Source organism: Cavia porcellus, unplaced genomic scaffold, assembly GCF_034190915.1.
Source record: "Cavia porcellus strain 051 isolate PalLab524CR breed Dunkin Hartley unplaced genomic scaffold, mCavPor4.1 scaffold_8, whole genome shotgun sequence".
NCBI classification, from domain to species: Eukaryota; Metazoa; Chordata; class Mammalia; order Rodentia; family Caviidae; genus Cavia; species Cavia porcellus.
The window spans coordinates 84,945,741-84,962,230 of NW_026947491.1; the positions used below are offsets into that span (position 1 = coordinate 84,945,741).

At 41.8% G+C, this 16,490-nt stretch overlaps 1 protein-coding gene across 9 annotated transcripts in view; it reads left to right on the top strand.

Moving 5' to 3' along the window:
- Positions 1–16,490, top strand: part of Vezt (vezatin, adherens junctions transmembrane protein) — a 62,915-nt gene that overhangs the window by 22,539 nt on the left and 23,886 nt on the right. For 6 of the 9 annotated variants that reach the window (XR_002792806.2, XR_010049439.1, XM_005006343.4 and 3 more), the window contains 3 exons: positions 9,025–9,156; positions 11,220–11,309; positions 15,800–15,975. Coding sequence is in view for 7 of the 9 variants with exons in the window: in XM_005006343.4 (XP_005006400.1) it covers positions 9,025–9,156; positions 11,220–11,309; positions 15,800–15,975 (398 nt within the window). In the remaining 2 variants the exon portion in view is untranslated. Of the gene's footprint in view, positions 1–185; positions 580–9,024; positions 9,165–11,219; positions 11,310–15,799; positions 15,976–16,490 lie in introns of those variants that run through there. The other 3 variants (XM_063255317.1, XM_005006344.4, XM_023567724.1) reach the window with 3 other exon arrangements.

The window sequence follows — 16,490 nt, forward strand, 5'->3', positions numbered from 1 at the left end:
GTGAATGAATAGATCCTGCCCTTAGTGTGGGGTCGTGAATGCATAGATCCTGCCCTTCAGTGTGGGGTCTCAGGTCTTTACGGGGCCAGGACAAAATGCTCTTAGTGTAAAACTTCACTGAGATGTTATCTTGAAGTGTTGGCTCAGTAAAATCGTGGGGGTTTCTTGTCTCTTTGTTTTTCCAGCAAAAAAGTGTTTTGGCCCCTGAATCACAGGGGCACCACCAAGGCTCTTGGCTCCTTTTCCTCTCACGGATCCGCTCGGGGCTGCGAGGCAGCTGGAATTCGCAGAGACCCTGACCACTCGGCGTCCAGAGGAGGCGCTCCTGCTGGCTGTGTCTGGGGTTTCCTGTTTCTTTTGGCAGCAGGAATATTCGTGGATACTTCAGAATCACATTGTGTGGCCTGTGCTAATGGTTTCTCTTCAAAAGACAACTTAGCTAAACCATTTGTGATTCTGTCTTGCTTGAACCAAGGAAAAGTTTGAACAGTAGCCTCGTCAGCCCTGCCTTACCTATGACCACTGACCGTTCCTCTAAAGCCACCGTCAACCATAATGCTGCTCACTGATGAAAACCAGGTATTTCTGTGTATTCACTGATTTTTAAACCAAATGGCCCCAAAACTCTAAATATAATTAGGAGAGTTGCACTACAAAGACAGCTTCTGTGAAAGGAAGAAAAATTATACTGAGTGGTCAGTTTTATTCCTAAAGACAACAGTTACAGTTTTTATGCTGGTTCTCTGGTACACGTGTAAAGTATAAAACACTCATCAGTAAGACTTCCTAGTCTATGTAAAAGGAAGCTTTTCTAGGACTGAGAAGGTACCTCACTGGGAAAACGTATGCATTGCATGCACAAAACTCTGGAGAGGAAAAAAAAGGTAAAATTAACCTTTTTGAAACTATCACTTAGCAAATTTTGATAAAGCTGTTCTTCATTGATTCTGTAAGTAGCTGGAAAGGCTGTTAAAATGCGCCCAATTTCCAAGAGCATATCTGTTTAAAACTTGATTTTATTTTTAAGTTTCATTCAATAAATTGCAAAACAAAACAAAGTACATCTGAGTGAAGAAGCCGCGAGTCTGCTGCCTGCCACTGTGAAGAATGCGCCAATTTATGAGAGGTTTATTTGGGCTCAGCACCACCCCCTCACCCCCCTCCCACCCCCACTAGGGCATGCCCCCTTCACCTGACTTCCAACCATCGCCCCAGCCTCCCAAGCTTCCGCTAGCTCCCAGGAACACTGGGAAGTAACGACCAGCCCTTCAGCATGTGAGTTTTTGGGATTTAAGATCCATATAAGATGGAAAATTACAGCTACTGTATCTTATATTGAGCCAGACAGCAAGGAGACTTGCAAAAATTTAAGACAGTCTACTTCTCTCAGTAAGCTTTTGTCTGTCTGTCTGTCTGTCTCTCTATCTCTCTGTTGTTTTTTTTAAATTTTTCTTTTATCAGACAGGGCTGCCCTTGAACTCAGTATGGAGTCCAAGCTGGCCTCGATTTGTGGTGATCCTCCTGCCTCAGCCTTCTGAATGCTGAGGTTACAAACACATGGCTTCACAACACTATTTTTCATTTGGAAAGTGTTCTTCATTAAAAATGTTATTGCCAGGTGTAGTGGTGCACATTTGTAATCCCATCTCTTGGGAGGCTGAGGCATAAGGATTGTCGTGAGTTCAAGGCCAGCCTCGACTACATAGCAAGACCTTATCTCAAAACAACAAAACAAAATATCAAAATTTAAAATCTTTTTTTTTTTTCTTTTTCTTTTTGAGACAGGGTCTCACTATGCAGTTCAGGCTGACCTTGAGCTCACTTTGTAGCCCAGGCTGGTCTCAAACTCACAACAATCCTCCCGCCTCAGCCTCCCAAGTGCTGAGATTACAAGGGTGAGCCACTACACCCAGCAATTTAAAATGTTTTTACATTAACATTGTAATGAGTTTATTGCTATTTTTTTGTTTATTGATTTTTTTTTTTTTGTCTTTTTCGTTTTTACCGGTACCAGGGATCAAACTCACGACTGTCTGCTTGCAAGGCAGGCATTTTATGCTGCTGAGCTAAATCCCCAGCCCCCTGTTTATTGATATTTTTAAGTAAAATAATAAATCCTTCTTTGCATTTTAAATTTCTGATATCATGTATCTATAGCCCCCGCACTTGGGAGGCTGAGGCAGGAGAATCGCTGCAATTTCAAGGCTAGCCTGAAATATATAGAAAAACTGTCTGGAAAATAAGTAAATAAATAAATAAGTAAAGTTTAGTGTGAACCTGTAACCCCAGCTCTCTGGGAGCCTATGGCATAAGATTGACCCCAGCCTGGGCCATTTAACAACTCAGTGAGTCGCTTTTGCAAAATGAGAAAGGGCAGAGGGAGGAGCAAGATGGTGGATAGATAACAACTGGCTACAGAGGCTCCCTGAGATAGTCAACTTAGAATTCAACTTAATACAGAGTGGGGAGCCCCAAGCAGAGGGAGATGAATTCTCTCATCCCAAGAAGAAATTAAGGCGACTTGCTGACCATCCAAGGTCCCGCCGCAGCTTGCCAAGGTCCCTCCGCAACTTGCTGAGCTGTCCAAGATCCCACTGCTTTGACATTGAATTCAGGGGTGGCGAGCCAAAGGGAGAGCTGAGTTGGCAGGGTGCCTACATCGACCTGTAGTGAGTGACGGGAGTGGAGCCATACCATAAATAGGGGGGCTCCGGCAGATGACATTCTGGGACCAGGCAGTACTGGCAAGTACAAAAGGCAGCAGCGACTTCAGTCAGTTGCTCCCTTCCTGAACAGGGTTGGTGGAGTCAGCTAGGCCCGGGTCACATGACCTGGCTGAAACCCAGTAGGTTATCCAAAATCAAGTCCCTACAGTGGAGACCTCTCACCACCGGCCGGGAGTGACTGGGCGCCCACCAGCTGACCCCACCCCTGACCTTGTGGCTGCAGGCCCGGAGGGGAGGCACTGCAAAGTCTGCCACTGCTGCCGTCTCTGTGCTCCAGCTACCGCCATCCCGAGGGGAGGTGAGGCAAAGCAATGCAGAGCAGGCCACAGCACTTGACTGATCTGGAGGGGAGGGGCCAGCATATGCTGCCCCTGTCTGCGACTCACTAGCACACTGCAGTGTGAAGGGTCATCTGGCCAGCGTGCTTCAGAAGAATTGTAACCAACAAAGAAAGAAACTGGGGCCTCCTGGAAGAAGCAAATAAATGGGAAGAGGAAGCAAAACAAAAGGTCCCCAGGCCCCAACCCTGAGAACACTGACCCATGACAGGTAAATACAGAGGAGAACGAGAACAGCAAACATACAATATCAGACACAGCACCAGTGGACATAAAGAGATACATTCGGGACCCTATAGATGAGTTCAGAAGTGAAATATTTAGCCAAATAAAGCAAGATATAAGAAAATTAGTTAAAAAGATACTAAGCATCCTTCAAACAGACACAGAAGAAGGGAGAAACTGAAACACAAGAGAGAACCATTTGGTGAAGAATATTAAAAAAATATAGAATACATGAAGCAGATTCAAAGAGATTACCAGGAAATTAAAAACTCTATGGCAAAATCAGCTTGAAAGAAACTAAGGATAGATTATTGAAACTGGAGGACAATTTTGCAAGGTGGGAATATGAAAGGGAAAACTTTTTAAAAATAACAAGGAAACAAGAAGTAACAATACAAAGGCTAGAAGATGACAAAAGGATCTATAACTTGAGAATAAAGAATGTGAATGAAGAAGCTGGGGTACAAACAAAAGAACTACAAGGTTTTTCACAGAAATAATTAAGGAAGGGGCTGGGGAGTTAGCTCAGCGGCATAAGCGCCTGCCTTGGAAGCAGGCGGTCGTGAGTTCGATTCCTGGTACCAATAAAAAGGAAAAAGACAAAAAAAAAAAAAAAAAAAAAGAGAGAGAGAGAGATAATTAAGGAAAACTTCCAAACATAGGAAAAGGAAATGATATTCTGATATATGAGGTATACAGAACTCCAGCCACCTTCAACCAAAACAGAGCTACACCCAGGCAGGCATATAATAACCAGAAATTCAATATAAGAACAAAATATTAAAAGCTGTTAGAGACAAGGAACAACCTATAGAGGAATGCCCATCAGAATAATTGCAGACTTCTCGACACAAACCATCAAGTCAAGAAGAGCCTGGAGCGAAATATTCCAAGCCCTGAAAGAAAATAACCTCCATCCCAGATTGATATACCCTGCTAAACTGTCTCTAGAAATTAATGGAGAAACAAGATGCTTCCAAGACAAAGCGGAACTTGGGAAATTCACAACCACCAATCCAAGTCTACAGAGAATACTGCAGGGCATTCTAGAGAGAGAGAAAAGTACTAGGATTCCGGGAACAGTGGGAGAGAGGCCTCAATGAATGGAGCAGGAAACAGAATGAAGATAAGCAAACAACTGATGGCAAACAAGAGCATGACAGAAATGAGGCGGAGCAGATTTTATTTAAAACTGATATGATTGATAGTATCAAGTCTGAGAGTATAGGCAACTACACTGAAAATAATAAGACTCTACAATATACATTCTGGTTTGATAACTGCCGGTTTTTGAAGTTCTATACTATATACAAAGTTGTATATTATTCTTTGTTCAGAGTGATATTAGCCTGCTTGGGTTTATTCAATGTCAACATAATTGAAGATATGAATAACTGCATGTATGTTTAAGTGTATAGGATTGATAACCGTATTCTAAGTTTTTGTTGGATAGTTGAACAGAACTGGTTGCAATCTCACTGTTTGAATCCCCACTTTATAAGCTCCACTTTAGTATCTTGATTAACTATTTGTAAGAAGACAGTCTGTAATCATCAACTAGTGATTTCTTACTGTTTATTTTTTCTTTGAAATTATGTATTATTTCTACCCATTTTCTGTTTTGTTTAGTCTTTCTTTAAATTAAATTTTTTTAAAAAGGCACTACAGTACCCAGTGCTGATCACGGAGTGTCATGATGTAAAATCCAGCAATACTATTATTCTTTGTTCAGAATGATTTTAACCTGCGTTAGTTTGTTTAATCAACATAAATGAAGCTATGGATAACTGCATGTATGTTTAAGTGTATAGGATTGACAACCACGTTACTAAGTTTTTGTTGGACAGTTGAACAGAACTGTTGGCAGTCTCGCTGTTTGAATTCACACTTTACATATTCCACTCTTGTACCTTGAGCAACTATTTGTAAAACGACAATATGTAAACATCAACTTGTGATTTCTTACTGTTTATTTCTTTCTGTGAACGTATGTATTATTTCTACCTATTTTCTGTTTTGCTTAGTCTTTCTTTAAATAAAATTTTTTTTAAAAATGAGAAAGGGCTAGGGTTCAATCCCCAGAACCGCACAAGAAAAGGAAAGGTGGAAGCATTCTGCCTCCACCCAGCCTCCTCTCAGAGAGCAGGAGTGTGCCTCTTGGTCCCACTGCAGCTTGGCTTTCTTGAGAAGGGTCTCACTGTGTAGCCCAGGCTGGCCTCCTCCTGCCTCAGCCTCCGGAGTGCTGGGATTACACGTGTGCCCATCACACCCTGCTTTCCCTGAGTCTTCAATTAGGAAGCTCTGGGGCTAGATGTTCCCTTCTGTCCCCTCCAGGACCCCTGCCTTTGTGATGGCTGGTGAGCAGAGAAGGCTCTTGCTTCCTTAATTTGATTTTGTTTGAGAGTGCTGTGGGTCAGACCCAGGCTTCCAGTACTGACAGAGACTTCATCACTGAGCCGCATCCCCAGCCTTCTACTCTGCGAAGTGCTGGGGAAATGGAAGCATAATGGTACTTTATATTTGCTTCAGATTTCACTGTGTGTAAGAAAGTCTTGTTGGCACATAAACACGCTGGTGGGTTTCTTCAGGTCTCTGCATTCACACCAGGGCAGCAGATGTGGTGCGATTGTCAGGACCTCAGCCAGATGACCCGCCACGCCAAAGCATTCACTCTCTGCCCCTTCACAGAGCAGGTTTGCTGGCCTTGATACAGAATGACTCCACTTTGATCCGTCTTATTTATTATTCTTCCCCTTGGAAGTGCACATGGAGAAAGTGTCCTACTGCCTTAAAACAAGTCTTTTTAAAAAAAGTATATAAACTTTCCCAGATGTCAGTGCAACAATCGGAGTGGTGTTGGTGTTCTCCTGCCCCTGGGCAGCACAGGGTGGGGGCCACCGAACAGCTGCACATCCAGGGCAGCAGTAATGTGTGTCACAGGTGACGGAGGACCAGGCATTGGTGTCAGCAGAAGTTTTCAGTCTGAGAGCGATAAGCATATTCCTCCTTATAATTTAAAGGTATTCTCCTTAGGCGGGAGTTTAAATATAGCTTAAGAGGAAATCATTTGACCTATATTCCTTCCCTCCAACATTGAAGGCTCGCAGATTCTTGTCCATCCAGCAAACTCCCGCTCTGGTGCGCTCTTCCTAATTTAAGAACACACACCCTGAAAATGTGGCTCTAATTTAGCTGCCTCTCCTGTTTCTGTAGCATGCCGTGCATTCCTGTTATTGTTGTTTGCTTGCTTCCTCTGTGGTGAACTCTTACGTAAGCTTCTTTGATGTCTTCTTTGTTAGACAGTGAGGGACTGTTCCTTATGTTTAGTGTAATATTTCAGCATGTTGTCTTTGGAGTTAGGTTTATTAGTCAGTTGGTTACCAATGTTTTATCCTAAACTGGGTCCTTTTTCCATCTCAGAATTGAATCACTAACAAGACCAAAAGCAGACTGAACACAGAAGGAGACTTTTATTCTTGGCGTAGAATGGAAACAAGGGGGAGATAATCTGGAAAATCAGCTCCTCTGCCCCTCGGGCTGGGAGGCTATGGATCCAAGAGGGATGAGGGGATGCTCCAGGGCTAGGCTAAGAAAGAGGAGAATGTCTGTGTCTTTTCTGGGACGAGGTGGAGATTTTCTAGGATTGGAGTGCCACCTTTGCTCCTTTTAAGATTCTTTGCTTCATTCTTCTGGCACCTGTCAATGGACTTAGTGCCGAGGAATTATATCGAAGGCCGAGTCTCTGTCAGTTTCTGCAGACCTCTTCTAGCCACTCAGTTTCGTCTAGGAGCCCTTGGCCGCCTGTCCTCAGAGATAAACCGGGTGAGGCATCCACCAGCCCCACCTAAAAGAGCCCTTGAGGCTTGTAGGGGACGTCTAGATGGAGACCATAAGGGGTCAGCCCCAGAAGTTCGGAGTTAAAAAGGCCAGGGTGGTATGCAGCTGAAGGCCCTGCGTTTGGGTTCCACTGCCGGAGTGAGGGGGACCCACACTTTCCCATATGGCACCCCACATCTCAGGGCGACCCATCTCTGTGTCCGAGTAAGCCTGTGGAGAGTCCGCCACTCTGTGGGTCAGTGTGGGCCGACAGCTGGGCGGCTCCTGCCGTGGTGACATCTCTAACGTCTAATGTGCAGTGCTCTCGGGAGACTGGGAAAGTTCGTCAACAGACGCAAAATTGATCTTTCCGCAGATGCTGTTCTAATCTTTACATTAGTTTGCTTTGAGCTAAGGGTTACTGTTATTCCCATTTTGACATGAGACAGCCGAAACAAGGATTGTAAAATGCCATGGTCACTTAGCTAAAAAGAGGTGGAATTGGGATTTGAATTTAGAATTTGCATATTGGATGTGTGCTGTATTCTTTTTTATTAGTACATAGTCACAGTATGTAATGATTATGTTCCTTGTGAGGAGGTGGTACATGTATAACACACCGTATTTCATTTTTTTTTTTTTCTGGTACCAGGCATCAAACTCACAACCTCGTGCTTGCCAGGCAGGAACTGTGCCACTGAGCCATATCCCCAGACCCCTAATTTGTTTTTACACCCCTCCATTTCATCAATCTCCCTTTTTTTTTTTTTTTGTCTTTTTGAGACAGGGTCTCGCCGTGCAGTTCAGGCTGGTCTTGAGCTCATTTTGTAGCCTAGGCTGGTCTCGAACTCACAATGATCCTCCTGCCTCCGCCCCCCCAAGTGCTGGGATTACAGGTGTGAGCCACCGTGTCTGGCAATTTTTTTTTTTTTTTTTTACTGGTACCAGGGATCGAACTCACTACCCTGCACTTGCAAGGCAGGTGCTTACGCCGCTGAGCTAAATCCCCAGCCCCCAATTTCCCCTTTTGCTAAAGACCCATTTCCCTGATTACTCTTATCTTCTTTTACTTTGCTCTTTAATTTATTTATACTCTGGATTTCTCATTTAAGAGAAATGATGCGATATTTAAGCTAGTGTGTCTGATTTATTTCACTTAACACTATTTACTTTCATTAGCAATACTGTCTTACTGGCCATATTCCATATGTGACTTGTAGTTAATCTAAGGTAACTCCCTTGAAAAGTTTCAAGTTTATTTGCACTGCCAACAATGTGACAGATAACACATATTTGTGCTAAGTGAATTAATGAATTGGATGGTATTATAAAATTGTAACTAATATAGTATGACCATTGTTTCATTTTTCTTAGCTTCAGGTAATAACTTTTTCACTGCAGGTCTTCTTAGGAAATGCCTATAGCCGACACTGGCTAGTCTGGTTTTTTGTTTGTTTGTATTATCTTTTTGAGACAGGGATTCTCTATGCAGTTCAGGCTGGCCTTCAACTTACAGAGATCCTTCTGCCTCAGCCTCCCAAGGACTGGGATGATAAGTCTGCAACACCACGCCTAGCAGCACTGGCTATAAGGAAGCCTCCACTTTTAAGATTACAAAAATGTGGGCAAAGAAATTCCTTACTAAATCTATTTGTATTCCTAAATTCATTTTTGTTTGCCAACACTCAAAACTTCTGTGTGTTTTATTTAGCATTTTTCCTTTTTTTGGCGGGGGGGGGGCTCTGTTGAATATGGATTTATTGGTATTAGGTAGCTTTGCATTGTAACAGATCACTGAATCCTCATAAAAGAAGCTTTACGGAATTTAGACATGCTATTCATGATACTCAACTTTGGTTCCAGAACTTTGAAGGCAATAATGATCTTTAACTTTGCTTTATTTTACATGTTTCTTTCAGAATTCTCCACTTTATCAGTACTTACAAGATTTGGGACACACAGACTTTGAAATATGTTCTTCTTTGTCTCCAAAAACAGAAAAATGCATGACAGAGGGACAACAAACACCTCCTCCAAGAGTCCTATCAAAGGTGAGCAAGCGTGCATGTCCTTTTTATCATTTAGCGGTGTTTTGACTGATACCTAGAAGACCAGAGTCAGGGGCTTAGCACTCACACCCAGGCAATGCTAGTCAAGCACTGTGCCCAGCCTTCTTTTTTTTTTTTGTATTGGGATCAAACTCGGGACCTTGCACTTGCCAGGCAGGCGCTCTGTCACTGGCTGTATCCCTGGCCCACTCCACCCTTTCTCACATTTTGACCCAGAGTCTCACTAAGTTACTCACACTGGCTTTAAATTTGCAGTCTCTCTGCCTCAGCTTCCCAAGCATAATAACTGGGATTACAGATGTTCAGCCACTAGAACCATTTTTCTAATCATCTGTAGTTATTCTTCCCATTCTCCTTTTCAGGAATGGATGTTCTGAGGTGGGTGTGGTAGTGCTCGCCTATATTCCCAGCACTCAGGAGGCTGAGGCAGGAGGATCGCCAAGAGTTCGAGGCCACCCTGGGCTACATAATGAGTTCAAGCCCAGTCTGAACTACATAGTAAGACACTGCCTCAAAACCTTCTCTTGAAAAAAATTAAAATTAAAATAAAAAGATAAATATTTTTGGGAAAGAGTTTGAAAGCAAAACCTAAAGCCATATCTGATATGCCATTTGTAGACTAATCTTTTTCATTTCTGACAAGTACTTTATATATAGAAATGTTGTTTAGTTTATAAAGAAATGAGAGCTTAAAATTTCATCCCCTCAAAAATCAAGGAACAGTAAAAAGCCTAAGCAGATGATGTTTTCAAAAATCACCACAGTAGTCAGGTGTGGTGGCATGTGCCTGTAACCCCAGAACTTGGGAGGCTGAGGCAGGAGGATCGTTGTGAGTTCAAGACCAGCCTGGGCTACAAAGTTCGCTCAAGCCTAAACTGCATAGCGTGACCCTGTCTCAAAAAAAAAAAATCATCATGTCAAAAAAGTGCCTTTATTCTTCATACTGCACTTGTCTAAAGGCAACAACATTTTAACTGTGAACTCCATGTCTCTAAAATGAATTTTGTTATTAAATTACTCGGTCATTCTCAGGGAAAATTTTTAGAATTGCCCACAAAATTCTGTTCAAAGAGTGAAATAGCAGTTATTTTCTTTGGAAAGCAATTTTTGTATGTGATCTTGAAGAAGCAGTCATTAGTGTTATACTTGCTTTCTCTCTTTTAACTTTATTTTCTCATGTGATTATTATGTTCTTATTAAGTAATCTGTCCTGGCATTCCTACCACAAATACTCATTCTCTATCTTTTCTGGATTTTTTTCCTGCAATGATTCTTCTGTTCATTTGATTTCAGTTTAGTTTTTTTATTTTGTTTTTGTTTTTGAAACAGTGTCTCACTATGGAGTTTCAACTGGCCACACACTCATGACAGTCCTCCTGTAGCAGCCTCTTGAGTGCTGAGATTACAGGCCTGCACCACTTCAGGGATGATTTCTAAATGTTCTTTGCATTTTTAGTGTCAGGCCGCTTCTTTCCACCCTGATCAATTTCATCTACTTCTTGGCTGCTTACTGCAGTCTTGCTGAGTTCCAGGGACTCATTAGACATTTTCACCTGTACATGCCCCGAAAGCTCAGATTCAGCAGGGTCACAACAGGACTTCTTCACTTATTCAGCCACTCCCCTGAACAAACAAGCAACATAGATTTTCTCTATTCCCAAAGTACTGTTCCGAAACAAATGCCATTACTATCTTAACTCAGATAGCGAATAATGTTCCCAAGATAAACGGGCTGCAGCAGGGTGTCTTCTCACAATTTTTTAAAGCCTGATTTCCAGGCTTCATTCCAAACCTACTGAATCAGACCCTGTAGTTTGTGGGTCCAGAAGCACGTTTCTATCTAAAATCCCTGGTGAGTTTGTTGTATAACTAAACTTAGAAACTAATGAGGAGGCTGAAATAGGCTGGCAAAATGTATAGCCTGGGTAATTGTTTCCTCCCTTTTTCTGATAAAAATTCTGACTACTTAGAAGTCAATTACTTGAAGTTTCTCTGCTTCCTGGTATGTTCAACAATCCTGTACAATATCATTTGTCTCTCTTCAGCAGGGCATCTTGTTAAAAGTGGCTGAAACCATCAAAAGTTGGATTTCTTTTTCTCAGTGTGTTAAGAATAATGACTTGCTTCGTAAATTGGTGAGTATTCACATCTTTGTCATTTTTCAGAGGTTCTTTTTATTAGTAAGATAATTGATGAATTAGAACTTGTTTTGCTACCAACTTGGGCAATGATTAATTTTTATTACAAATAACTGGGGACCTTGTAATTTGGGCTTATTGATATTCTTCATAGCTTTATGGAAGGCTATTTGCCATGTAGAACAGACTGTTCTAGTTGTTATTCAAACTAATTTATTGCAATTACTTTTTCCATAACAGGTGTTTCTCTCGGGGAGGAAGGGAATGTATCTATTAGTAGGCTCAGTTCAGTCTTGAGAGTCTGGTAAATTACAGAGCTTCCCAGAGACTTGAAATAGTCAACTTTGCGTGGGACGTGGTTTCGCACACCTGTAATCCCAGGAATCAAGAGGCTGAGGCAATAAAGTCTCTGAGAATTTGAAGCCAGTCTGGGCTACAAAATGAGTTCAGGCCAGCCTGAACTGCAGCAAACCCTGTCTCAAAAAGAAAGAAAGAAAGTCAACATTGAGAGCTTTGTGATTCCCCCCACCCCTGTCTCTGCTGTAATGTGACTGCCATTTAACCTATTACCGCAAAGGGGGTGTGTTTCGATTTTCTTACAGCCTAAGCTGGTATAGTGAACTTTTTTAAGGTGTTAAGCTCTTGAGGGCAGCACATGGTGGCACTCTCCTGTTCTGCCAGCATTTGGGAGGATCACAGCAAGTTTGAGGCCAGCCTGGGCTATGTAGTGAAGTTCAGAGTCAGAACTATATAAAGAAACCATGTGTTAAAAAACAAATGAACAAAAATATTAAAATTCTTGTGGCTCCCAGAAGTAATAATCAAGTTACCAGTAAATGGATTTCAGGATCCTCTGCTGGCCTCACTCTTCTTGTGATTTAACATTCATAAAAAGGTTGTTTACAAAGCACTTTCATGTCTTACATCAGACCACATTATAAGATTTAATGTAGTTTACCAGTGAAGAGACCAAGGTTCAGGCAATCCAGTTCAAGTTAATAACTAGTTTGGTAAAGTATCCAACAACGTCTGGTAGAAGGTGCTAGCGGCAGAACTTGAACCCAGGTCTCCTCGCCCAAAGCACATGTTCTTGCCCTATAGCTTGCATATTACTGTTTTTTGACTGAATTTATGTTTTAGTGATCCATGTTACCGAGTTCTCTGTTCAGGGTGGATCTGTGTAGAAAGTGTATTGAGAAGCTCAGTGTGTCTTGTCGTCTCCTAGAGTGGCAGCTTTGTGCAGGGGTTGTCATCTCATCTGCAGTGACACAAGACCACGGAGGTGCAGAGCTCTGTGAACACCTTCCTGTGGTTTACGTGGAGTCCAGTCCATCGTCCCTGGCCACACATGTCCCATCAGGTCTTACTGCAAAGTGCCAGCCTCTTCCAGATCCCCTTGGTGCCAGGATCATGGAGAATGGCAGGAACATAGAACCAAAGAAATCGTTTATCAGAAACCAAACAAGGAACTGCCCAGTTGGCTTCTGGCATGAGACTGCTTGACTTGTTACATCTTGATTGTGACATATTTAGAATTTCACTATACACATGTTGAAGTAGGCCTTCTTTCGTTTTACAAGAATATTGGCAATTGCTCCTAGATTCATGAATATCTTACTATTATTCTTTTTAATAATGCTTAAAGATTAAAACAAGAGTGATTCCTTTATAACTAAGCACTGTTTAGCCTGTAGCATTCTTTCACACCTGTATTTCATTTGCTCCTCCTATCAGCTTCATGAAATAGCCTTAACTGCAGGTGTCTACGGCCCAGCCACACTACACATGCCTGTCTCATATGAAATAGCCTTAGGATATTGAAAGGTTCGTGGCTTTTATTGGTATGACTCGGGAAGGTGGGCGGGAGTTGTGGCAGTATGTGAGGAGAAAGAAACCTTGTAAGCACTGGCTGTAATGAGAAACAGCAGTTTTGCAAGCATTGGCTGTAATGAGAAACAGCAATTTTGTACCAGGCATGAAGACCTCCAGGTAGCAGTGCAGTGGACGGCTTGATGTATACAGGGGTGGCACCTTTACCAGGTGCAGGAAGGTATAATTCTTCTTAAGTCAGAAACAGCTGAAATGTTATCCCTTGTCTTAGCTCTGGAATCTCACACTCTGCTGCTGTAGAGCCATTCCAGCCATGGGACAGGGAGACTGATGATTCTCACTCACATGCTGCCAGACTCAGTCACAATCTTTTAGCCAAGTAAGGGAGCATCTGTATTAACTTGGCCATCTCTGCATATCTCAGTGAATAGGACTGCAGAAGAGGTTAGGGGAAAATCAAGACAAGAGGCTTTCTCTCTCCACAGAGGGCTGCTTGATAGTTTCCCACAAACCTGGTCTTCTCAGTTCAAATAAAGCTATTAATAACAAACAAACAAAAAAAGATAAGACTGTTGTGACATGTTTCTTAATTTGGCAGTGACTTTTCCTGGACATTTGATTGTCATATTGAATTCCAATTTCCATAGTTTCTGTATTTAATTTTTATATTTAAAGTTTTATATTTAAAGTTTTATATTTATAGTTAAAGAGTAATATAAAACAGGTAATGGCTAGAGAAGCTGAGGCAGGAGGATAATGAGTTCAAGGCTAGCCTGTGCTACATAGTAAATTCCAGGCCAGCCAGGACTACATGGCAAAATCTCATCTCTAAGTAAGTAAGTTAATTAATTAATTAATTAATTAATGTTATTACTTATCCTGAAGAAACTCATTCATTAGTTTAATCTGAATTGACTTAAACAGCTATCATCATCAGAAAACAGTTAAAGGTTTTACTTTGTAGAGGCTACCTAATCAGTAAGATAAGATAGCTTTAGTTCTTCAAAGCATCTTGATCCCTGTCAGCCTCATTTGTATGGCTGGATTATTGTAAATTGTTGGTTTGGAACACTCTTTACTAAAATATAGGAAGGTTGATCCATGGGTACTAAATCACAGATAGAAGTAAGAAGTTGTGCTGTGCTACTAAGGGCGTGACCACAAACAGCAGTAATAATACATGTACAGTGTACATTTCAAATTACTAAATGATAAGGAGGTATGTCTAACCCAATTAAATTGTATGTAAGGTTGACATATGTGGTATTAATTAACATGTACCCACTAATATGTCAAAATAAATTTTAAAATCTACCAGAGATACAGGATTTGAAATCAGGAGTCTGGAAAGTTACTTGCCTTGTTGGGCTGGGCTTTTCGCTGTGTAAAATGGAGAGAGGATTACTGCACACCATAGCTGCTGTGAGATTAACCTGCCTGCTCCAGCACTGCTTCCTCCCTGCGCCTCTCTAACGTGGCTATTCTAATAGTGGCATCAGAGGGTCCCGCCCCCAGATGAGAGCAGCTTCCTTCCTGTCTGCCCTACTCTTCTGCTCTCCCACCTGGCCAGTTCTCATTCATCCTTTAAGACTAGCTCTAGCGTACTTCCTTGATTTTCCCTGATTTGAGATTTGGTCATTCTGCGCTTTGTTCCTAGCATCGTTGGCGTAGTCATCACACTCCTCTGCACATTATGTGGGAACCATTCACTTTTCCATTCTGTCCATTAAACTGCAAAATGTTTAAGACTAAAAGCTTTGAGGCTGGGGGTGTGCCCCAGTGCAGAGTGCTTGTCTTAACATACAGGGTGCCCTGGATTTGATCCCCACACACATGCACACAGCACCCATACACACATGCTCACGTGCCTTAGAAGAGACTTGTATGTCTTATTCATTTTTTGTGTCTTCAGTGTCAAGCCTAGTCCCTGACTTACAGAAGGTGTTATTTGATAGGTAAAGGAAGAAAGGGAGGAATAAATGAGCTGGAATATGTGAAGACATTTTGTAAACTACTATGTGGTTTTCTATTATCTACTTTAATGACATATTTTTAAGTATCTCAGTGTCCATCTGTAGAAGGATTTGATCCTGCTGATCTAATCCTAGATTTGGCACTGGGTTGGTGGCACGCACCTGTGATCGCAGCACTCAGGAGGGTGTGGAGTATCACCATCAGTAGGAGGCCAGCCGGGGGGCCACCCAGAAATGCATAACAAGACCCTGTCTCAAAAAACAAAACCAAGCAAAAATAATAGTAATTCTTCTTCAACTTGGGTTACATTGATTCAGGGTCAGCGTGCTTTCATTGTGTTTTATATGTGGATTACATTTCCCACAGTATATACCAATTTAATTAAGTAGGTTTAAGTAACAGGCTTATTAACCTGTAGTGACTTAATATCTCATCATTAAAACTTTGTATTTCACACCTGGTAACTTAATAATGTCCAGCACAATCTTTATTGTTTCACCTTTGTAGTGAAAATAAAACTCCATTTATCATATTAAAGACAGATTAGACTGGTATTTCTTCTTAGAGTCTGGACTGAAAACACACACCTCTAAATTGCCTTATATATTAGAAACTTGAAGTGTAGCATTTAATAAAATTTTGTGTGTGTATTAATACCTCTCTTCCGGTATTTTAATGGCAAGGATACTGGATTTCGACTCGACTCACTGCATACTATCCTGCAACAGGAAGTTCTGTTACAAGAGGATGTGGAGCTAATCGAGCTACTTGATCCCAGTATCCTGTCTGCAGAGCAAGCTCACCGGCAGGAACATGGACATCTTCCAACGCTCTGCTCCCTGGCAACCCCTAATATTTGGTACTTCCTGAAAGCCTCTACTCTTCAACTGCTTACATACAGGGTATTCCTGGAGGAAATCCGTGCCCGTGCTCCCCATTGTACGGGCATCATAAACATTCATACAGTTAGCATCATGATGGATGTAAGGCTACATCAGTGGCAGGAAACTGCTTGTCTAAAGTAAATATGGTGAAGCTAGGAGAAAAAATCCAGTTTGATTATTATGTGTTTCTAATGCAGTAAAATTAGTTCTGTGCTTAGCAGCCTACCAGAAAGGGGTAAATATGCAGAAAGGAATCTCTTATCCATACATCTTTGCAACCCATTGTTGATATTTCTTTATAAACAACAAATTCTACCAGCCACACCACAGAGACTCTCTAAGGATGGGGTGAGATATGGAGATAAACAATCAGCTGTCGCTATTTTGACTGAGAAGAGAGGAAGGGAACATAATTTGATGGTTTAAAGTAACCTGAAATGCATTTGTGAGATTGAGATAGGAGTTAGGGGCCAGCTTGGGTGACATAGTG